The sequence below is a fragment of the Tachysurus fulvidraco genome, chromosome 14 (genome assembly GCF_022655615.1).
Source record: "Tachysurus fulvidraco isolate hzauxx_2018 chromosome 14, HZAU_PFXX_2.0, whole genome shotgun sequence".
Lineage (NCBI taxonomy): Eukaryota > Metazoa > Chordata > Actinopteri > Siluriformes > Bagridae > Tachysurus > Tachysurus fulvidraco.
In genome coordinates, this window is record NC_062531.1 from 21,352,154 (window position 1) to 21,376,996 (window position 24,843).

Consider the following 24,843-nt stretch of genomic DNA (forward strand, 5'->3'; position numbering starts at 1 on the left):
TATGCCAATTTACCTATAACCATTTTTTCAGATAAAACTTCTGGTTTGATGCTACTAGGGACCTGTAGAGACACAACTGGGCAAAACAAGAATTTTCAGCCCTTTACAGTTGATTTAGAATATTTAGAAAAATGTTATAATCCTTTACATGATTTTTGCACTGTGTTATACAATATACTAGTTGTTATATAATGCTATCTGGGTGACAGTGAATGTTAAGGATGATTATCCAACTTAAAGAGAAGAGCATTATTAACAATAACAGGACAAATATGACACCTGGTAGTGTTTAGGGTTGAAATCTGTTAAATGCATGTGGTCAGAAGTCCAAAAAAGTACTGCCCACATTATTACAGGATGGATAGCTAATGAGGTCCTTATCCTCCTTGTTTCTAACAGCCGTGCCAGCCAATAGGTTTCAAAAAGGGCACATGGCAGAATCTAGCACATTGCTTGGTTCTGACACATGGCTGGTTGTTTTGAAAAGATGTGCTCTCATGTATTTTAAAGGAGACAGCTGGTGACTTCACCTGCTCGGGCTGACGACAAAAAATAGACCAAAAAAAGTTGCAATGCAATAAGTGGCTAATGTTGCAGACTCAGAAGTTAAGTTATATAAGAAGTATGAAAAGTACATAAGTGGTAAGTGTAAAATTTGTATAACGCCAGATGAACAAAGCTAATCGCTCCTATGCTAAAAATAATTGCTTAGTCACTTATTAAAAAAAAAGAGAGAGCGAAACAACACCCACTTCTTCCCCCTTTATTTACCCCTCTGTCGTCTCTTCCATCTCTGCTTTGTTCAATTCTTTCTCTCTCTTTCTTTCTTTTTCCTCCCACAAATATTTCTCTCGTTCTCTGTGCTGTCTCTCGCCCACTGAGCTCGCACAGTTCCCTCGGCAACCGATCTCCTCCATGCATGAGAGAAACGCATAATAAAAAGACTAATAGAGTGAGAGAGAGAACTAGAGAGTGAGAGAGAAAGAGAGAGACGCTAATATTATCAAACCTTTCATATTCAACAGTTTAGGAAGCCAAGAGACACCATCAACTCAAACACATAGCAGTCTGCTCCCTGCCATGTGTGTGTGTGTGTGTGTGTGTGTCCCCGTCCAACTGTCCATCATCATCATTGACGAATTTGGATACTTCTCATATGACTCAAATTAATTAGTGGCCATTTTGTATCTGATAAAACGCACACAAGGGCTTTCAAAAGCTTTAAAATTGGCTACTGGGAATTTGTGTCTGAATTAAGCACTGTGTTTATGTTAATTAAACTGTAAGCTGGGTTACTATCAGAATGATAGAATTACATAAACCACAGAAATGACAAACAGGAGTATTAGAAACAAGCAAATGAATAAAACACACAGTGCAAATAGTGCACAAATGTCAGTAGCCATATACAGCAGCAACAGACCGGCTGGCTCATGGCTCAGCAAGGTTACATGACAAATGTGTGATTTTTACATCAGCAAGCTGCTGAAGCAGCAGATAGATGTGTTAAATGGCACCTGCAGAAAATACTACTGAATATCTTCTTTAAAGTTTGAAGCTTAATTTATTTGTCTTCGCATATGGATGCAACAACTGTAAACTAATTTTTTGTTTGAGTCATTTTGAGTCAAACACATTTTGCTTTGAATGAAATCGAGGTGGGAAGAAAACGGAATTGGTTGAGAGTGACAAATCATAGCTGTGGGAACATGTGTCTTATTCGCACCCCCAAAGTGAACTGCGAGCAGATGTAGCCTGAGAGTGGGAGATAGGAAAGAGTGAGCGTGCCACTCCTGTGAGCTTGTGAACAGCTTTGTGTGCTCTCATATCACAACACCTCACACACTCTGTTAACAGAAATCTCTGTTCTGCATGGGTTTCCTCCAGGTTCTCTGGTTTCCTCCCACCTACCAAAAACATGCTGATGTGGATTGCTAGATTACCCCACAGTATGAATGTGTGTTTGGAGTGTGTGGTTGTGTGTGTGAGTGTGTATAGAGAAATTATTCTGGGTTGGTTGTAAAAATCTTAGTCTTGAGGTAAATGGTGCTCATACATAATCTCAAATGACTTGATGGTTCAGAATATCTATGTATACATGTCTGTGTGAGTGGGGAGGTGTGTGTGTGTGTGTGTGTGTTCGCGCAAAGAAGGCAAGCGGGTCAATTAGATGAGAGACGATGACCTAACACAGCAACATTTCATTTCTTAAATTACTGCTGTCAGTATAGAAGTTCATTAAAAGTAAAATAGGAAATTCGCTGTGTACCAAACGACCAAATAATAATAATAATAATAATAATAATAATAATAATAATTTAATAAATAAATAAATAAATAAATAGATAGATAGATAGATAGATAGATAGATAGATAGATAGATAGATAGATAGATAGATAGATAGATAGATAGATAGATAGATAGATAAATAAAACAGACACACACACATACCATCAATATCAAATAGCTGTGATGTTACTTGCTGGTTACTTGCTGCATACTTCTATTAGCACCAGTGATGTGGAGCATCATCTCTGCACCCGCATTTGATCCACTACAGCTTGAACTATTCAGGGTTGGCAACAAAAAACAACACACGGGACTCAATCAACTAACATACTCTAATCTCTTCCACTAAATATAAGGATCAGGCAATTTAACATTAATTTGATTATGATGCATCTGTATTATGAGATATAAATACTGAATATCGACTAGAAAGCATCTGATGCTGTTGTTACGCAACTGACTTTTGAAAGACATGAATGAGTAATCTATCTCAGAGCTCTGAGAGGTGAGGAGGATGATATCTCTCTATAACTCCCCCACACACACATATACACACACACAAACAGATAAGTGTCTGTGGGTGGGAAGAAGGGAGGGTGGGGGAGCTTCGAACCCTCCAAATTGCCAGAGGGAAATCTTCTGTTTCCACAGCAACAGCATTATTCACACCACACTTCGGTTTGCAGAGTGAAAAAGGACATAAACATTTTTAGACTCTCAATAGGCCAAAGTGGAAAATGTAATAAAGCAATGGACAAACATTAACACTCTCTCTATTTTGAATACAAAAGCATACAGTACAGCAAAGACCAAAAGTGAAGAAAGGCCTTTCTGTCAGCCTTATGGATAATGGATAATAAACACTCTGGTCAAGGTATTTAATAATACATTACATTAATGATTGATCATTGATTTAAAGATTGATGTGTTTGTGTGCACACCTAGCTTCAGAAACCTGCGTCGCTTTTATTATGTCCTTAGTGAGAGTGAGTTTCAAAAGGAAAAATATCTTGTTTGCACCAATCACTGACCATTTACTGTGCAAATTAACAAATGACCACTCATCACTAAATATATTGAACTGGATTTTTTTGATATTCATCCTGCTTCAAACTGTGAAGGAAATAGTCAAATGGGCCAAAAAAACCTGAAACGGCTTACGCAGACATTTGCCAGTCACTTGCCAATCCCCAACGGCTAGCTAACGTCCCCATCAAAAAACAGCTACCAAACAGGCAGGGTGAAGGCTAGCACATGTTTTACTCTGAAAAATGAAACACCATAATATTGTCTTGAACTACAGCTACATACAAACACAGACACACATAATTGTCTAGTGTCGCTCTGACTGAAAGAAGAGAGAGTAATGCAATCACTGTCACCAAGACAGTATGAACAATTTTACTTTCTTGAACTCCTGACTTTGTATTGCCAATGTTTATACTGTATATGGAGTTTTTTTTCCTCATAACTCCATCTAAAGGATTTATATCACACACAGGTGTTAATTTTTACAACAGAAGTGAATGGGATATGTTTTGGGATACAGTATGTAAATTCAAGGGTAACTGTTCCTGTAGAACCCAGGCAGCACTTACACATTCACAAAGTGGCACTGTGTGGATTAGTGAGTTACAGTGAAAATAGATAAATAAAAACAGAATGAGTTTGACCACAGGGCAGACTTTAATGCTTTCTGAGAACAGTCAGTGTTGCTCACGTGACTTCAGTTACATCAGGACACACAATACATACTCATGTTTTGTTCTAAGTGCTTTTGTGAGTTATAAATGATGAGACAAAGATTTAAAGAGTTTCCAGTAGCCTGCAAGTCATACCACATTCAATATGATTGGCTGTGTCATTTAGTCGACAGACACACAAGCGTGGTGAACTTGCTTTCAGCATAATTAGAGGAAATGTCTGGGATTTTGCCAATAGATATACATATATATATATTTTGTAGGGGCTATGCGAAGTAGGGGTGGGCAGAATGAAAAAAATCTGTTTCACGGAATAAGTTATTTTATTTCACGGTAGTGGTGTATGTCACGGAATAATAATTTTTCAGGTAAATCAACAAAAGGAACGTGCTTAATATATTAAATACCACTTTAACACTTTAAAAATAAAGAATAGGCTTTCTCATCTTGTTTTATTCATTTTTCTTTTATTTAGCATTAGTAGTGAATGAGACTCTCAACTTTTAGATCAACCTCACGGTTGACGGAACACATGATGCGGAGCGCATCTGTTGGCTTTCGTTGTATTCTTTGACATGCTTCATTTTTAGATGATAAAACAAGTTACTCGTGCTAGCATGGCTAACGGTTACCTTTGTGTGACACAGTTTGCAAATCACATTTGTCTGCTCTTTGTCAGCCTTTGTAAACCTGAACCACATCCATACCACTGATGTCGCACCTCGTTTCACTTATGTGCCGCTTCTCAATCGTTCTCAGATTCAGGCGTGCTATACGTGAGGCTAGCCACGCCCACTAATTTAAATTTCACGGTATGCACGGAATAGAAAAACCTGTAACGGTAGACATTTTATTCCGCGGAAACGGAATATACCGTCATACCGCCCAGCCCTAATGCGAAGTATGGCCAAAATGTCAATCACAGGTGCTTCAGGATGGTGAAAGTACATGCTGATAGAAAGGACTTGAATGACTGAATAGCTTATAAGAGTGATAAAAAAAATGTCACAGATCTTGTTACCAAAGAGAAATGGGGAGAAATTGAAATATGCTCTGACACCAGTGATAAAACACAGTTTTTGGGATTCATTGTTAAACAGTCTGTGATGTAAATCTGGTTGTCCACATCCACTCTCAAACAAAAACTGAGAATAGCAGTGAGTGGGAGGAAAAGAAAGGAGGGACAGTGTTAAAAATAGAAGAGCCACGAGTTAGCAGAGAGCCTATAGTCAAAATGCTGACGATATAAGCTTCCCCATGTGGAGACGCTGAGGATAATTCTTTAAGCTCCGCTAATGCCTGTGCCACACTAGAGGATAATCAGGCTGATCGTGAGGCCAAGTACCCCCTGACGGCAAACAGAATAGCTTTCCAGATGTTAGGCTGCTCTTAAAATATCACCTTCCTTAATTATATTGTGATGTGTTGTGTGTAAAATTTGATCTAAATCTTTTCAATCCACTCCAATCACGACTACCACAAACATTCATGATTAAAATTACATGTAACGTGTCCTGTAGTGTTTTGAGTGAAAACACAATATTTATATCACGTATAAAAGACGTCTAACTGTGTAAATAACAACAATGCTGAACCGCCATCCTCCAAGTTCATTTAGACCTGACATCATTTTTGATCATTGTTCATAGAGTTCTGGGAGTTGGGAACACTGAACAGGACTGATTTGTGAGCATAATCTGTAAGTTTGCCGGGTTTTACTTATATCTCTAATCTTTTTATGTAGGGATTTATTTCAAGATGTTCATCTCATGATATCTGTGGTGTCTTACATTCTTAACTTTGATAAGAATTGTATAAAGGGTGCTATCTCACTTAGTTCAAATATATGAATCTGTACCAGCATCAGGCTTGTTTGCGGAAGGGTGTCATCGTTGTGGGTTTGTCTTCACACTTATTCCTTCTGAAGTCATCAATCTGCATTCTATGATCAAAGACAAAATAGAACACTAACTGTGGGTTTGGTGGAAAAATCAAGCATGGTTACAAACAAAAGAACCAAATCCTCAATGCTAATTATGATGCAGGATGTATGATGATCCTAAACTGCAGGAATTACCAGAAGATTTTAAATAACTGTTTCTGTCATTAAGCTACAACTGGGTTGTGGCTCGATCTTTCAACAGGCAAATGACCAAAATCCAGAATGAATCTTATAACCTGAACTTTGAAAACTCGTGAGGTTTACAAGAGAGGACCGTGAAAGATCTAGTCTCACATATCCACATACAACACCCTTGTGCCACACTAATTCATGTCAAGTCTTAGTAATTAAAATGCTCCCATACTGTTTTTATGTAGTAAGTGTTTCACTGTGTACAGGTGAACCTACAGTATAGAGAGACAGTTTATGCATTGTAGGAAGAAGACAACATTGTACTTCTTCGTTGAATTTGATCGGTGTATTTGTGTTGCCAAACAAAGCAGGAGTTATGGGTAAATGTTGCATGCAGAGGCCCACTGATGAGATGATATGCAACCCTCAAGAATCTAAACAGCATGATACAAGCATCTATGGTGCAGTGCACAAAACCAGACTTTGTTTGTTGCAAATCTAGAAACATGATGAGACATTGCGACCCCCCATGTGAACCACAGGATTTATCAAGGCTTTTACTGTAACACTCCCAGTATAATTCTTTAATCTAATGGTGAATCGCTCTGATGCAGTGTTTTAAAGAGCACAAAGTAGCTAGTGATGAACAGAGATATTCTTCACAGTGGTGCAATGCACTTCTGTGTCATTACTATAAAGTGCATTACTCTTTCAGATTCAGGAAGCAGTTGCAATACACAATTCAACTTATTACAGAACACAATATGTATTTGGTTCTCAAACACCAAATCTCACAGCTGAAACGTTGATTGATTTGGATCAAGGGGAGACACATGATGTGCTACATTAGAAACATATACTCAGTTGTTTCTGTTATTTTATGTTCTGTTATTAATGCATTTGACTGCATTATGTAATCCTACCTTTCTGTGTAATATATGTTTTTTTTTAATGTCACCTGACTTTTTCATCCACTGCCTAGTTTCGGTGAGCCTGTGCCAAGTGTAGCCTCAGATTCAAGTTCATGGCTGAAAATAGTGAAACCTAAAGTTGTCTTCTGCTGTTGTAGTCAATACACACACAAGGTTGTGGATTCTGAGATGCTTTTGTGTTTGGAAGTTTACTTTAGCCTTTCTGTCAGCTTAATCCACTTTCTCTTTTGACCACTCATTTCAACAACACACTTACACTCACGGAATAGTAAATGGGCTGTTTTCTTTTTTTTTTACACACCATACTCTAAACTCTAAACGCTTCTGTGTGGAAATTTTCTAAAGGCGTTTCTGGTTACTCATGTAAACTGTGTAGTCATCTGTGTGGTCAAATTCATTAAAATCACATTTTTACCCATTCTGATGTTTGATGTGAAGATTAACTGAACCTCTGCACTTGTATCTACACCTGTATCTGCATGCTGCTGCATGATTGGCTGACGATAATTACATGAATAAACATGGTATTGTGTAAGTGCATACAGAATACTGCAAATATATTTAAATAGCAATTATAATGCGCATAAGCACTACTCAATTCCAAGTACAGTTTCTGAAGTCTCCACATGTTATTTTTAAGTTAACTTTGTGAGAAGTTTAAATATATGTAAAATACCTGTTAGCAATCGTACAAAAGAGAGAGAGAGAGAGAGAGAGAGAGAGAGAGAGAGAGAGAGAGAGAGAGAGAGAGAGATTGATTCAGTGAGTCTCAAGACTCACTCTTCTGATCTTAAACGACTTTCGGCTCCAGAGATTAATGAAGTGCTTAGAAATGTATTCAAAAGGGAAAGTGATGAGTAATAAAAATTGCTGCATTTCCATTCCCATCCCATTTCCAGGCTATATTTTTGTTACCACAGGGCGCTACATCACCTGCATGCAATACTTTTGTAAGCTAATACTTTTGCACAAAAAAGTGCTCACTGCCCCATTTAGCTTAATCCAGTGATTATTGAACCAAGTGGTCAAAAGTAATAAGTGCAACAAGCAGTAAAAGTCCACTAGGGAAGAAATCAAGCTGCCCTATGCTTGTTCTATGAACAAAAATGCAGTCTGAGAAGCTGACAGGGTAGTTAATGACAGGGTTTGCAGAGTTTTTTTTGATTGAGATAATTGAGATAGTATAAAAATAGTTCTTGTGTTATAGCAAAGTATATCAAATGCATTTCCACAAACAAAAGCAATGTATAGACAGTGTGTCTATCTTGTACAGAGCCATTTCCTATTGTAAGATATACTGCACTGATTAGGAGAGGAAAAGAGTGATTATGGCGCAGATAATGCTCATACAGAAAAAATGCACATGCACCATTATGACTGTCTTTCTTACACAAGCCTTTTGTGAGATTTTTGAGATGTAGTTAGGCTGAAAGTTTTGCTGAAGCCTTTTTCTTGTGAACCCGTTGTACCAAACAAAAGTATGTCTGAAACAATTCCAAGCAAGCTTGTAAACTGTATGCTGGATGACTGCATGTTGTCAACTCCCAACTGCCTTGAATATACAATTTACATAATCTATTCCCTAAAATCTAGAAGACACATAATGCACAAACCCCATAGTATGGTGTATGGAGTATGGAATTTTTAGGACACAGGGTTAAGTTTGCCAGACATTCAGAACAGCAGGTGTTTAAAGACTGCTACACGTTAAAAGGATTCACATTAATGTTACTATAATCTAAATTAAGTATGAAAAGTTGAAAGATAACTAAAATGATTTAGTAGGTAGACGCCAGACTGACTTGAATCACATCGGCACTACTTGTCAGAAGAAAGATGAAAGAAATAAATGAAAGGCAAATGTGTCCATAGAACTGATAGAACTGAAATTTAAGACCAAACGGCCAAAAACTCAAAGAACAAAGCAAAGCTCATAGAAAACAGAGATACTGAAATAACAAAAATAAATAAGGAAACAAGACAAAGCAAAGACAGTTAACAAAGTTAACTGAGAACTTTATATACAGATGTAAATGAAGCTAGATGCGTAACAGGAGAAAGATCAATCACTTGGGAGTTTGAGCAGCTGAACTTGTAAGAGGGTGTGATTGGTACTGAGGATTCTGGAAGATGTGGTTTTGACACCACTGACTGAGAGAGAGAAAGAGAGAGAGAGAGAGAGAGAGAGAGAGAGAGAGAGAGAGAGAGAGAGAGAGAGAGAGAGAGAGAGAGAGAGGATGCCGGATGGGCCTGCTGTGGAGCCTGTGTCATCAGTAGCAGTTAAAAGCAAACCACAGGTCAATAATTAGCACTGTCAGTATTACCATGACCTTCTGCTGATGAGCTAAGAGAAGAAGGTAAGAAGTGATACTAGGACTTGCAAAGACACAAGAGAAAAAGGAAGTGACAAATCTAGATGAGAAAGGAGGAGCAGAAAAGAAGAGATTTAAGTAAAGTCAGGAAAGGGAGGAGCAAAAACAAATATGGAATAGTATATGTGGAAAAGAGTGCGACCTTTTCCCAGCATGCTTCAATCTAAAAGTGAAACGGTGGGACACAGGCTGATTCTCCATCTGTTATCAGCAGTGTCAGAGTGAAGGAGGGAGTGGAGGGTTCAGGTAGAGAAAAGTGACTCTAATACAGGACAGATGGCATGAAACACAGAGAGATGAATAAACAGGGAAGTAAAAATTGAGTCCTACTAAAAATTTTATTGAAATTTTTGGTGCAACTAACTCACTGGTATGCTGTGCTAATTATGTTTGTTACATTTCCATATATATCACCCAGAAGCAAAAAAAATTAAATAAAATTACAGGGAAATAAGCAATATGAGCGCGAGGACATGTAGCAAGGAATGCTGCTTGCTGCAAGGCAAGGAAAGCAGACTGAAGACGGTTCTAAAAATAAGAATACTCTACAAGACACAATGATATTTGTCTACGTGTAGAATAATCCAAATCTCATCCCTACAACTACAAATTGAACATACTTTAACTTACAAGGTCTGCCATGTTACGTAAGTGGTTTCTTATTTTCCTTTCTCATTTTTACTAATAGACTTATGCAACACCACATTTCATTACAAAAGATTAATAGAATATGATTACAGACACAAACGAAAGCACACATAAACAGAGATCTGTGATCTCTGTACTACTGATCCAGCTCCACGGCGTTTGACACCTACATAAAGAACTATTATGTGTTACTTACTAATGACTAACGCGCCTCGTGGGAGTACAGGGACTAGAGGAGGGGGCGAACACGTGTAATAATGTATGTGTAATGAGCGTGATGCACAAAGGTGTGAATGAATATTAATCTTGATTTTACATAGCTGTCTTTGAATATAAATGGGATAATATATTCTGTGTGGTAAATATAAAATAAATGGCTTATAAATATTACCAGTTTCAGTTTACTAGCAAAAGAATTAGTCAGGTTAAGCAATCAAAAATAGCTAGTAAAATTTGTTTATTTACTTTGCAGGTTGCAGTACACTGCATCTGCATCAACCATCACGGTTTTGGTAGCAGGTGCAATTTATCCAATTTGTGTATATGCATTTATGTTTGTAAATTATTTACAACCAATCAACAACTTTCTACAGACAAAAAAAGTGATGGGAAAAAAAGTTTAAAGATTGATGGACAAAGAAGCACACAGTCATTCTCGACTTTGAATGGGACACCATCAATCACAGGTACACTATCAAGCTCGAACAGGTCTTAGCTCAAATGGAAGGAAATCATAAACAAAGACCATTGTGCGCTTTCAATTTTATGGCAATATTAAGCACACTGAAATTCATATACATGGCCCATAGTATTTGCTGCCTTTTCAGAATTTTGTCTCAACTCCAAAATATATTCTCAAATTTCAAACAGTGGGCTACATTCATTAGTCTTTAAAGTGTGTATCTCTTTGCAAAAGCCAAATTGAATTAAAGTTTTATGCCAGAACTACAAAATGTTAGTGACCTAGTGTGTGTAACTAGCGTTAAACGTAATATAATAAACATAATAAACCTTATGCAATTAATTAGCAATTAATACTTGACAGTATATTCCATATATAAAAGTGAAGCAAGTTATACAAATATGATATCAAATTGATGAAGTCGAATTTTAGTCTTCTTAGCAGACGAAATCGTACACATAAATATACACAAACTAAAAGGCAAACATTTTCCCAAATGTACAATAACACATTTATTGAGGTAGACCTGAAGTCGTTTATTTCAACAATCTAAATCTCTTAAATGGTTGAACCACAATGAAGAATCAAGAAACTCTTGAGAGGAAACTATGGCGCTGGGATGCAGCTGGCTGCAATAAGAGTGCAAACATAATTATATGAGCTGGGCTGAGAAGGCTGCTTACTGTGGCAAGCAGGAAGACACATGCTGAGGTTCATTCTCTCTAGTTGCTCCTTTCATTACATTTTACCCAAATGGCAAACACTGTTACCTTTTAGTGATAAGGCAGGGAGACTTTTGTCATAGGATAAAAATGATTTATCAAAAACAGAGTAGACATACAGTTGGACGCAAATGTCAATTATTTGCTGTATTGTACAGGCGCTAATACACATTCATCACATTAATACACTCTCTTTACACATTATATGTATCATTCCCATGCATGATTTATTTTTACTTCACACATTTGCCTTACAAACCTTGTGAGAATTTTCTTTTGAAATGATTATGAATGCAGCTAATCAAAGCTGTGCTGCTCGTAATTATAATGCTAACATTAAGCTTTTTAAGGGTGGGGGGCAGGAGCTGTCAAAAATTTGAGATGTTTGAGGGGACATTTGGTCCTCACCAAGATATAAAAACATGCCCACTCTCTCTCTCTCTTCCTCTCTCACACACACAAATTCCTCACGACCCTATACAACAAATCAGCGTTCTCGTTTAGCACTCCCACACAGCAAAGGCAGATAGTCCCTTGCTGTATTGCTTCATGCAGCACACACTCACTTTCACACACACACACAAAATATAACAGAGAAGCCCACACAGTGACTAGCTATACATCGAAGAAAATCATACCCAATGAAATTAGTGGAAAGCTGGATTAGAGCCTCCAAGTTTCCTTATACAGCATCATGTATGCAGTGGATTTGAAAAGCAAAGTAGCAGCCATTATTATTGTAGAATGTATTGTAGTGTGGTTGTACTGTCTTAAACCTGACAGGCAGTCACCAATCAGGCCTCTCCTACCTTGTACTTCCAGAAAATGTCTGACCTGTGCACCGATGCCGTGTTTTTTCGAAGTTACAGTATTATATACAGTACGACAAAGCAACCAGAGGCTAATTCACATGGATAGGATAAGAGCTACTTACTGTCTCCGTAGAACAGATGTGCTGTTTGTTCCAATGCTATCATTCCTCTCTAGCCTTCCCCTCTCCTTCTCCACAGGAGCTGAACCACACGATAGGCCTCGGCTCAGCCGGGTGTGGGTCCTCCGGGCTGGGCCAGGAACCGTAGATGATGGTACGTTACTGCCGCTGTTATTGTGTACACTTGTGGAGTTGTGGTTTGTCAAAGACGACGGTCCACTGGACTTTGTCGTGTTCTGTTCATGATTGTGGTTCTGTGTGGAGATGTCAGCGCCAGGTTTCCTGTCTAAGCGGAGGTCCTGGTTCTCCTGGTTGACTCGGTCGAGCTGCGTCTCGAGTTCCTCTATTCGCCGGCGTTGCGTCTCCAGCAGCTTGGCCTGGCTCTCAATTATGTTATTGAGCTCCAGGAGGTACTCCACAGCCCGGCTTGGGCTGTCTGGGTTTGACTCCATGACCCAAGCTTTGGTGCCAGAGGCAAGGTCACAAGTGTAATTTTCAGTCCCCCCCCACTGAATTAGTCAAGTGGGGGGGTAAATAAATTAAAGAATTATTATTGGACAAACAAGTGATTTTGATAGTTAGTAGTAGATAACCACTATGAATGTTCAACTACACTGACTACTGTTACAGTCCAGGTCATTGTAGGTGTTGATGCCCTAAGGCATTTTGGAGACTCGCAGAAATATCTGGTGTCTTCAGTTTAGATAAAAAGAGTCAATAGTGGGTTTCACATCTTCTTAAGATTGTTACTTGACAAAAACTATTCGGGGGAATGTAGGCAGGGTGAAAATATAAAAAGTACAAAATAAATGGGCTATTTCTGCCCCCATCATCACAGATATCCATTTAAGTCTGAAGAAGTGAGAAGAGTAAAGACATGTTGAGAGTGACTGCTGTAATACAGACAAGTGAATTGATCAGGAAAAGTCAGTCCACCATTTTGAGCTTTGCTGCAGATTCCCACAGACAGGTAAGAGTTCAGAGTAGGGAATCAACAAAAACAACACTAATGTCTCTCAATACGCCTTCAGCCTTTGGTTTCTTGTTTGTTTTTTAACTTTATTAAATCATTTAATGTCTTGAGAAACTGAATCAGTTCGAACACGAATAAACAAGGAGAAAGTGTCGAAAAACAATAATACTGCGTAAATAAGTCATTTTAATCACAAAAAACCCCCAAAGCGAATATATTTTTATTTACATTGTACGTTTTAAGTGTCCTGCTTAAAATGATGGATACTTAAGATGGGGAAACAGGCTAAAAACAACGCACTAGGGTTTACTTACAGTGTTTTATTTCTCTTCTTCAACCCATGGTTTAAGTTCACGGTTGTTTGCTGCGCGCGAGCAATGAGCAAAGAATGAGACCGTTATTTTATTTAATTTTTTTTTTTCAATCCAGCGCGCGCTTCCCGCCCTTTTCCTCTCAGGTAACTCGCGTTGGAATCATGCTGGCACGCGCGCGCGCTCGTGCCTGATGTGTCTTCAGAAATGCTTTGATTTCTTATTGTTCCTGAAGGATGGAGTCTAAAGAAATGACACAAATGGGAGTCGAATCGAAAGGATCAAAAGTTCTGTCGGTCAGTCGGCGAGTCGGACGCGAATTTGTATATCAGAATCCATTTTCTTCGCATCTCTTCCTGACACTCACCTCACTCGTAGTTCACACCCGTGTGTTTTTGCTAAACGCTACACACACACTCGCACTGCGGAGAACAGAAAACAGACAACACGATAATAACGCAGTCCCTCAGCGTCACGATGCACGAGGCTACTTCACAGGTGCGTCCTACCTACAGTACGCGCGCGTGCCGCTCCTGTTGGCCATGCTGTGAAGTGGCGGGAACATCATCAAACAGCCCCGACAAAGAATCACCAAGTTACAAGTAGACACAAAGAAGTCTGTCAGCTGATAATCTCATAAAAATCACGTTGGAATATATTCCAAACACAGTCGTCCAGTGCTGTGATGGACAAATGAAATGTGGCGATGCTCTCTCTCTCTCTCTCTCTCTCTCTCTCTCTCTCTCTCTCTCTCTCTCTGCCTCTCTCTCTGTCTCAATGCCTTCCTCCCTCCCCACCCGATGGAACACCATATACCAATGAAATCCTTTACAAAGTCTCTCTCTCTCTCTCTCTCTCTCTCTCTCTCTCTCTCTCTCTCTCTCTCTCTCTCTCTCTCTCTCTCTCTCTCTCCCCAATAAAGTGGTACTGTCATAGACAACTGTACTTTATTCACAATACACAAATAACCATGGAAGAGAATTCCAACCTCAAACATTACAGATGTCTACTTGAAATATCTGTGATGTATATAGTGATTTCGGTGTTATTTGTTTGTTGTATTGTTGTTATTCATGTGAGAAGAGTACCATGTGTACCGTGCTGACATTACTAGGGAACAGTGCTAGCAGAAACAAACACCATGCAGACTATTGACCTTTGTCTCAAGCACCATTTCCCAAGTGTTCATACTAATGAGAAATTTAAGTTCATTCATACAGTACCACATCACTGTACATTATACAGATCACTGTATGATACTACTTTTTTTTTGTTAAATATTTTAATTGTTTATTCATTAATTACTTACAAATTTCCACCATATTTTCCCTAAATGCCCTAGATTTGATTGGATCTTGTTTGTGTGTGTGTGTGTGTGTGTGTGTGTGTGTGTGTGTGTGTGTGTGTGTGTGTGTGTGTGTGTGTGTGTGTGTGTGTTTGTGTGTTAATTGGCTCTGTTTTAATATCAAGGACAGTCATAATTGCTGACACAAGTTTGCCGCCCTGCAGTGATCTGCTATCCTCTTCATCTTGTATCCCCGCTTCATGCCCAGTGTTTTTCCAGAAATGTGGCTCCATCGTCACAGCACTGAAAGTAACCTGAGCTCAGGATCAAACTGAGAAACCTGGAACTGTGAGATGTAACACTACCTGCTATACCACCGCATTGTCCAAAGAAAAGACAGATAAATGAAACTATGAAATTTAAAGAGGTCTGGAATACAACATGGCAGAAATAAATGTGACCCAAAGTGAAGATGTAACTTGTGAAGGAAACATGCAATTGTTTTGCTATATTTATATCCCCCAACAGTTCTCCCTACAGGGGACAATCAAGTCAGTGTAAAATAACAGCAACAATTACGCCATCCACCCAACTTGGTGGAGAGAGATTTTGTAAAGCCTGTTTTATCTGAAGTCTGTTTTTTTGTCAGCCTGAGATAGCTTAGGGCTGAGATATGACAAATGTCCATAAAAGTTAAAATGGCTGATGATTGATAATGTGGCACACAATGTAATTGTTAGTAAACTGGATGTTTAGTCATATAAGTGGTCATAGTTTTAGGTAGTGGGATAAATAGACAAGACATTACCTATCTATCTATCTATCTATCTATCTATCTATCTATCTATCTATCTATCTATCGTATATGTATGCATATATACATATGTACGTATGTATGTATGAGGCTTGTTATTAATTCTTTAACCTGCAATGTAATTCCTCCAATAAGCATACGAGAAAGTCACTGTAACCTCATCACTTTAAATCTCATCATAGTCTGTAGCTGTAAATGAGCAAGCTCTGTAACCCAAATGTGCTATGATCATATTCATGAAATACTTTGCCTCCATCTACTGTTCAGATTTAAAAGTTGATGTATGCAGTTGTTATTTTTAATGGGAGTATTCTGTATATAAGTAACTGCTATTTTATTGTATCATCAGAACATTTGAAGATTGGAAAAATGACAAGGATTTGATTAAATATTCAGCGAAAACAAAATTGTTCCATTTTCCACCGAGCCTTTATGATATTTTCTTGACAACATCTTAAAGAAGAGACCATGACATTGTTCTTTTCTAGTAGAGACATGAATCTTTATTACTGTAATATAATTTACTTTAATACAATTTGCATTTTGGTTACGACTGTATATAACATAATCATAAAAGAAATATAATAATATATCCATTATATTCATGTTGATAATAAACTGTACACCTGTTAGATATTCATATTTATATGTATTTACAATAAATACATGGCCATAGATATAGATTTATATACCTGCATATATGCATATGTATATATACACATATATGTATACATATTTTGCAAAAAGAGGAAAGGATCTTAAATGTAAAGCTGCATCTGGCACTGGCTCATATCCTTTTTCTCACGATCGGTTTATGAATCTTACTTTACAGCACATACAGTACACACTGAGACTGAAACTTAGCCCAGACCTGCTGGGAATGTAGAAACTATATGGCTATATGAATGCTTTAAAATGGTGACATCATACTGGTTACTAATATACATTTGGCATCTGACACTCTATTTATTATAAGTACAAAAGTATTAGTTCTTTTCTAAACCTATTCCTGTCTCATACCTCTGGAGAAAAAAAACATTTTATACTTCCATCTGAGAATTTCTCCTGAGGAATAGGAAAGAATACTAAGTAGTAATAATTCATCTACACCGGCTTATGGCTGAATAGCAGCATAATACATTTACTGATGTTCAATTGCCCTTATTTGAACATTTAGACAGAACAAGTTAAGGACACAAACACAGAAAAGTCCACCTGTTTATCAACAAAAGATAAAATATCACCAACCACTTCCAAGATGGGCTTTACACAGTTTTCAAACAAAGGCTTGTGATTCCAGCTTCAAAGATTTACTGCAGTCTTTGGTTAAAAACCCCAATTAAAACAGGTATAGTCAGTGAAACAAACTCCTAAGATTAGTCCTTATCCATGAGGTGCATATCCATCCAGTACAGAATGGCAAAGGATGGAGGAAGGAGATGGGGACTGATGTCTTGAATGTGTCGTGTTGGAACACAGAGGGCACTTTCAGTTACTGTTTCATGATCTCTGAGTTTGGGAGTAAAATGTGTAGTGACAATCTGTGACTTCTGGCTATTTCTGTACCTCCTTAAATCCTCCATTTCTCTGCTGCATAGTGTAATTTCAGTACTTAACAATGGACATTGTAGGACAATGTGACTTTCACTGGCAACATAAAACATCGGTCATGTGGTTATTGCCAAAGGCAATGGCTTATCATTCATCAGGCGTTCATATTCTAGGCTAAACTCAATACGAGGTCAGTGAGGTTAGAAGGACAATGATGAGGTGACAGGAAAATGTTTAACTGAGCCACAAAATGATAAGGTTCACTTAGAAGGCATAAAACCTGTGGGGCTCAAATAAGTAAGTGTGGAGTAAATACACATATTAACATGTTATTTGGATGAGGTCTGGATGAGGTCCCAAGACAAAAACAATACGATAATTTGACCTGATTAACATTTTTTACACCACAGTGATGTTTAATTCTCGAATCTGATCAGCCATGAAAGAGTTGATTATTTTTAGATAACAGCAGCTTTGACAGGTTTATATTAATTCATTCATTCTAAAATATTAGTGTTTCTATAGCAACAGCTAATTTCAGAGACTTGAAAGATAGGTGTTCCTCATAATTTAAGTCTAGGAATAAGCATAAAAAATCTTCACTGCCATGGCTTTGTATCAGTCAGTTTTCTGCTGCAAGATAGTCTTCAGGAGAAATTTGAGATTTGTTGTTTCTCTGTAATTTTTTGTTTCAAGAACTTTACGAGGAGGAACAAAAGAGACGCTGGTGAAGGAACGACTTTGCAGTCATGGCAAAACTAATTTGTCTTGCAGATGTTTCAGGACATTGAACGTAGCTATGAATGGGACGATGTGGTTCAATAATTAAGTTTTAAATTGTAATTGTTGGGAATACTGTGGTATAACAGGGATAAAACTCTGCCGGACATGTTGTTATAGGAAAGTAATCAGCTTCTGGGTGCTATCAGTAACTCCTGTCTTTTCACATCACCCTGTTCTTTCCTATAATATTCCTATTCACTTTCCTATAACATCACACCCCAAAAAGGTTTATGGTTTTATGCCATACATAATATTTGTATAAGGAAATGTTAATGTACATAAAACACACCATTAATATATTTTTTTGCATATCAAAAATCTTGGCTTGTGGCATTGTATTGCTTCATGTTTGCCCCACAATCTTAGACAAAACTAGTTCCTTATTCCCGGTCAGTCTCCCCTTCTATAACAAGGTTAGGATAAAGCAAGACAATTAAAGCTGACCCAGAGCTTAGAGGAAGAGTAATACACAATAAGCAGAATCTAAAAAGAGGCACAAAATATGGCAAAAAGATGAGGACATAAAACGTCCCTCAAGCATTTAACTGAGGAAAAAAGGCAGAAGACAGAAAGATTTTAATTTGAATTGTAATAAAATAATAAACTAATAACTAATAAAGTGAATGTGATCCAACAGCTTATAATAAAGCCTATTTCAATTGATTAAATGATTTCAAATAGTTGACCTGGTAGCATTATAATGCAAAAAATGCATAATTTCAGAACTTTGTAAGGTCCTTTAAATTTCCTGTAAATTGGTTTCTATCCATCTCTCTACTGAGTGTGTGCAGACTGGGTCTGAGCCAGGGATTCTGCACTATGGATCCTGAACTGTGCATTTTATAGGTAGAGAACTTAGGGAGACTGGCAGCTGATCCATTCATTTCTGATTCTGGCTCGGTGAGTTGTGGTTGACGGGACATGAGAAAGGAGAATGGAGACTGATCAGATTCATGGGCAGAGAGGCTGGTGGACTGAATTTTTTCTTGCCCTGGCAAAGACATACCAACATAGGGTATAGTGTTGATATCCCACTGCCCTGTTCTCTCTCTTCCCAAATCATTTGGCAGCATTTGTTTTGTCTCACCTTTCAGCTGCCCATCTCTCCTCGCTCTGTAGTGTTCAACTCCTGGATTTCCCCGAGAGATTTCATCCTCTTGAGACAACTGACTGTTTTGCAGTTCTCTTTCCTTGGTATCTAATTTCTCTTTTTCCTTCTCATTCCATTTCTGAATCGACTCTGCAAACCTCTTCTCACGAAAGTGCATTTTTTCTCTCTCCTGCTCTTTGTTTCGCTGCAGTTCCTCTCCCATAGTCTCTTCCTCACCCTCATTTGTTGGCTGTCTCCTACTTTCCTCACTTTTACTCCTCCTACCCCTCTCCTTTTTTGTCTCTCTCTGCCTAAGTCGTCCTCTTGTTGCTGGCTCACTGATATCCTCTCCATCGCTGTGTTGTCCATGGATGGTTCTGGGTAAACTGTGGGAGCTTTGTCTCCTCCTCCTGTCCTTAGACCTGTGTCCTGTGACCTGTGTTTCTTTGGGGCTCTCCTCCCGGCCCTGGTGCTCTGTTCTTCCTCTCTGGTCGAGGGTCCTGCCTGTTCTTGTAGGGCTGGACATGGAATTCAGACGGTGGTGTTGGTAATTCACTGCAGCCAGATGCGACTGCAGGGCTGAGGACAGGGAGGAGACGGCTGCTCCTTGATCATGGCCTAGAGAAAGATAGAGATTAAAAGACCTACTTAGAAACTGCCAAAACACTGCCACACTGAGTTTAATAACTGACAGCTTCAAATATACACACACAATCACATACTATACATACAGTATATACATGCACATGTACGTATATATATTTTCATAGCTCTGTTACTTAATGTGTGCACATGGTCAAAGTTTATCCCTTGCTTGGATTGTCTTTACATAACCTCATGTGGATAAGATCTATTAAATCTGAGCATCCATGGTTAATGTTCAGTGTATTCCTTGTATTGTTTTCCTTATTTTATTAATTAGATATTGTTTATGTTTAAATCTACTGGTTCTCTGAAGCCCACTTGGGACTTGAACAATGAGTCCTGCCTTCTTTCACATTTCCTCACACAGTGATTGTCACGCAGGGGCGGTTCTAGGCCTTTTTTTAGGGTGGCTCCAGCCCCCCTGTCTGTGATCTCAGTCACCCTAAAACTAAAAGTATAATTTTTACTTTCATAAATAAACAATAAAAAATAAGTTAAAATGCAGGACATGTCGTCGATGGGAAAGAAAATTATTTATTAGTTTGATGCAAGAGCGATTTTTTTTACTTTGCTTTTACGCACGTGTGTTGTAGTCTTTCAAAAGTGCATCATCAGCTGTCTGCTTTATTTGAACGGAGAAGCTCAGAGTCAGTCAGAGCTGGAGGTGTTTATCTATAACGTTAATCGGCGGAAAACCGCAAAGACTGCAACCAAAAGCAGTGAAATTTCACTATTCTTATTACCAGAGTTGTAGCACAAACAAAATATTAATGCAAACAATCCATACAATACTAAATAAAAATAACATTTATTGATTTGGTCTTTGTCTTGTGAATATTTTCCACCTTTGCTATTTAAAATAATACCATAACTTTTGGCTTACTATGTAGTCATATAATATATAATATAATTCTTGTTTTATGTTATTCTCTTCTTGTTTTAAATTCTCACTGAGGGCTAAGCCACAAAAGATGAAATCCTAGAACCACCCCTGTTGTCAGGCTTTGTTGATATTGTTGATTAGCTATAAGCCATAAGGAAATAGACATATGCAACATCAGGTACATTTGTAATAAAGATTATAATAAATTTTGGATTTTTAAATTTTTTATAAATAAAATTTTATACTATATAACCCACCGTTGTCAACCTTCCAACATTCTACTTCAGTTTACTTTTACAAGGCAAGTTATTAAAAAGCAAAAAATCGGTGTTATTATACAGAAAAGCTGTAACTTTCTTATTTTTAGTCACATTACCATTATATAAGACATGCTTCCAGACTAGAGACACTCAATGGACGACTCCCAAATAGCAATAGAAAAAGAGAGGTAGAGAAAACAGGAAAATGGGAGAACTAACAGGAACGACTACCAACCGCGTGTTCTCGGTCCGCCCGATCACATAGAAGCAAGGCTCGCCCAGCTTGGAGTTGGTCATACAGAGAGAAAGACTGGAAAGCTCCACTGAGGGACAGACAGACAAGGGGAAAGGGAGAGAGGGAGGAGTGTAGAGTAGAAAAGTGCAACCGTTTGATGACGGTTAAGAGGGAAGTCGATTTTTAAAAAAAATTAACATTTCAAATTGAAAAAAAAGGGTAGCAAAATGAAAAAGAGAGAAGATCCAAGGGACAAGAAATAGTATATGTAGGAGGCAGGAGATAATAGTGCTCAAGAATGGAAAGGAAGGACGAGAAGAAGAATCAAGAATGTCAAGAAATGTGAAAACAAATTGATGAAACGGTATTGATTATTCAAAGTAAAAAGTAAAAAGAAAGTGAACAAAAGGAAATTAAGAATACATGACAAGATAGAAACAAGGACAGAAAAATAAGTTGTCTGCAAAAAAGAAACTGTAATCTGTAATCAGTAATCTGTTAAAGAAAGAAAGAAAAAGAACAGCCCATACACCAAGAATTGTCAGCTTTATGCCTTTACAGCTAAACTGCATTGGCATTTATGTCCAGCAATGCCTGTCTGTATCATCCTCTCACATTCATCACATGCTCAGCTCAAAACATCCTTCAGAACATGCACTGGATTCCCTATGATAAATGAGCCTTTTAAATAAACCCGTTGCTCATATCAAGCGAGCAATCGGCATGAATCATTCGGTTAAACTTACCATAGTCAGGGACATATCCATTGCCTTTTTTCAGGACAAGATGTAGCTTATGGCTTGCAGTCCTGATCTGCTCCACAGCTTGACTGTGGCTCATACCTGCTGTGCTGTTCCCATTGATTTCCACTAACTGGTCACTAACCTGCAACATTAATCAATATAGCATTATTTTAGGCTTATAGAAAACAAGAGTGACCTGTGCACCAAATCTCCAGTAACAGAAATACATTTTATATACACCTTGGTCTATTATTAGTATTATCTGAGCAGAGAATTAAAATGAACGATACTACATTAAGGATACCAATTTAGTAAACGTTAATGTTTGATTATTGATTCCTTGAAGTTCAAGAAACTCTCCCTACAGCTCTGCAACTGAGCTGCTTCACGGCGTAGATCTGGGCAAGAGTGTAGAACCATTTTAAAGCTTTAAATGTACACTAGAGCACAGAGAGCTCCGTCCTTACAAATTGAAATAACTTTGGAACAACAAGGAACTCAGTGACAAGGCTAGACATGGCCTTTCTCAGGATCACAGAAATGCATGAATCAGGCCTTTAGGGAAGAGTGGCTAATAGAAACCACTCCTGAGTAAAAAGCATATGGCAGGCACTTACAGGACTCGAAGCATAAGAGAAGAAGACTCTCTAGTCTAAAAAATAAAATTAAACCCTTTCAGTTGGACTACAATGCTGCATCTGGCAGAAACCTGGTCACTATCAATTGGCTAATACCATGATGGAATTGGAAGGACGTATGCAGCCAACTACAGAGATTTCCTTAAAGAAATCCTGCTGCAGAGTAGACACAACCTGGGTTGAAAGTGTACCTTTCAGGATGACAGTGACCCAAATCATACAGCCAAGACAATGGTGGAATAGCTTCAGGACAAGTGTACATGAATGTGTATGAGTGGCCACTAAGATGATCGGGAAATATTCTGTCTCATAGATGTAAATAATGCAAAAAAAAAAAATTCTTCTACAAAGTACAAAATAAAAGGAATAATGAATAATTTCTTAGTTATTGTAGATTGTATGTGGATTCGTGGACAAAAATATCCATTAAATAAGTTGCATATGATATACAATGCTATGCTAATGCATATCTGAATACATTTACAAAACAAATATATGTTACTTTCATATTATTATATTATTACTAAAATTCTGTATACATTAACTGTACCATGATTAAGATGTACCTGCATCTTTCGGCTGCTTGAGGCCGGTCCTCCTTCCATCAGGCCCAGAACATAAAGATCCATATTATATTCACTACCTCCTCTCAGACTGAATCCAAAACCAGTAGGGCCTCTCTCTAGCTCTACACTGTAGTACCGTGATGAGTCCTGAGACAGGGAGAGAGAACAGATATATAACATAGATGTGCATTTACTTACCAACAAGCCCAAAAACCTAAAAGAGAAACATGCTGTCTAACCTTAGGTTTGGACCTGTGAGGCTTTCTGCTTCTGTGATGGAGATCACTGTCTGAGTGCTCAGTGGAATCTGAGGAAGACATGAAAGCGTGTGAGAGAAGTGGATACAGTTTTACACCTTAGCATAGCACTGTTTATTTTATCGGATTTCTCTGTAGGTTACAGGTTATGTACATACATACTGTATTAAAGCAATCTGTGTAAGAATTGCTACCCTTTCCCTTATACTCAGAAATAAATTTTAGACTATTGGCTGCCCAGTTGTTTGTTTTCCAGCTGTGAAACACTGGTTAAAGTGTAGCATTGGTTTTTACAAGTCTGTAAATGGGAACCAATAAAGTTCGTATTAAAGCTTTTTTTTTTTTTTTTTTTTTAAAGACACACACTATAGTAAATATATACACTATCGTTTAGGGATAAATACTCAAACATGTGAAATAATGTTGAATCCATTTCAAAGCATAAGCAAAAGAGAAAATGATCACTATACAAAGCAAAGCTATTTAAAGAAACTCACGAGCGCTGGCGCGTGGGACTATGGAGAGACGCAATGTGTTGCCCGCCCTGCGCAGTATTTGTGCCAGCTCTCTGTGGGGCAGATTAACCACACTACGTCCCTCTACTGACTCCAGCCGATCGCCGGGCCGAATCAGGCCACTTCGTGCTGCAGGACTGCCACGGCGTACAGTCACAAACCGGTGAGGCAGCAGAGATGCCGCTGGAGGGAACAGTGAATTTTTCATCATGTTAATTGTACTTTTTCATGACATGTAGAGTAAGATCAATACCATACCCAAGGAGTGGTCAAGTCATCACTTTTGGTAAAAAAATAACTTAGTTCAGGTATCTATGTTGCTGCAGACAAAAATGCAATTCTTTTGAATGAAAAACTGGAATGAAGATGCTCAGTATCTCCAAGAGCATTCGTTTACATCCCCACTATCAGTTGTCACCAGAAGAGGATAAGGTCCCTTTTGAATCTGGTTTGTAATAAATATTGTGAAAAATACAAAGCAAATAAAATGGAATTGAATTAGAGAAGGATTGAATGGAAGAAGGCACTACAAAATACTTAGACAAGAACAATATAGAAGTGCTGAACAATCCATATTAGAGATGAAACAATTAATGGGATACAGGGGAAAAAGTGGGGAACATTTGAAGGGGACATAGAGCCAGTATGTGAGGGCAATTATTCTTCAGCTGGGCCAAAAATGCACTCGTTTAATTTACAATATCTCTCATAGATGGACTAAGTAAGACTCCGATAGCAAATGGTTTTCAAATATTCTTAAAGAAAACTACAGGTGCCCAAAAGAAGACATATTGTATATTGTATAAGCTAAGATATCCATATGTATACACAATAAAGAGAAATAGATATTCTGAAATATTTGTGTTCATTATTTAAAAATACTTGTACATAATATTCACAAGACAAGCATATATTCAAATCAACAAGACAATGACACCCA

At 37.9% G+C, this 24,843-nt stretch overlaps 2 protein-coding genes across 12 annotated transcripts in view; both read right to left on the reverse strand.

Moving 5' to 3' along the window:
* The window catches only part of iqsec2b (IQ motif and Sec7 domain ArfGEF 2b), a 42,377-nt gene extending 27,995 nt beyond the window's left edge, over positions 1-14,382 (reverse strand). For 4 of the 9 annotated variants that reach the window (XM_047823179.1, XM_047823178.1, XM_047823182.1 and 1 more), the window contains exon 1: positions 12,358-14,382. In XM_047823179.1, coding sequence (XP_047679135.1) covers positions 12,358-12,806 — 449 coding nt within the window. In that variant the 5' untranslated portion in view covers positions 12,807-14,382. The remainder of the gene's footprint in view (positions 1-12,357) is intronic. The other 5 variants (XM_047823180.1, XM_047823183.1, XM_047823184.1 and 2 more) reach the window with 2 other exon arrangements.
* Positions 14,383-16,249: 1,867 nt separating this feature from the next.
* LOC113656207 (membrane-associated guanylate kinase, WW and PDZ domain-containing protein 2) overlaps positions 16,250-24,843 on the reverse strand; it is a 58,544-nt gene continuing 49,950 nt past the window's right edge. For 2 of the 3 annotated variants that reach the window (XM_027167327.2, XM_027167325.2), the window contains 5 exons: positions 23,886-24,086; positions 23,371-23,438; positions 23,132-23,278; positions 21,931-22,069; positions 16,250-19,779 (listed from right to left, as the gene is read on the reverse strand). In XM_027167327.2, coding sequence (XP_027023128.2) covers positions 18,791-19,779; positions 21,931-22,069; positions 23,132-23,278; positions 23,371-23,438; positions 23,886-24,086 — 1,544 coding nt within the window. In that variant the 3' untranslated portion in view covers positions 16,250-18,790. Of the gene's footprint in view, positions 19,780-21,168; positions 21,273-21,930; positions 22,070-23,131; positions 23,279-23,370; positions 23,439-23,885; positions 24,087-24,843 lie in introns of all 3 variants that reach the window. The other variant, XM_027167328.2, reaches the window with a different exon arrangement.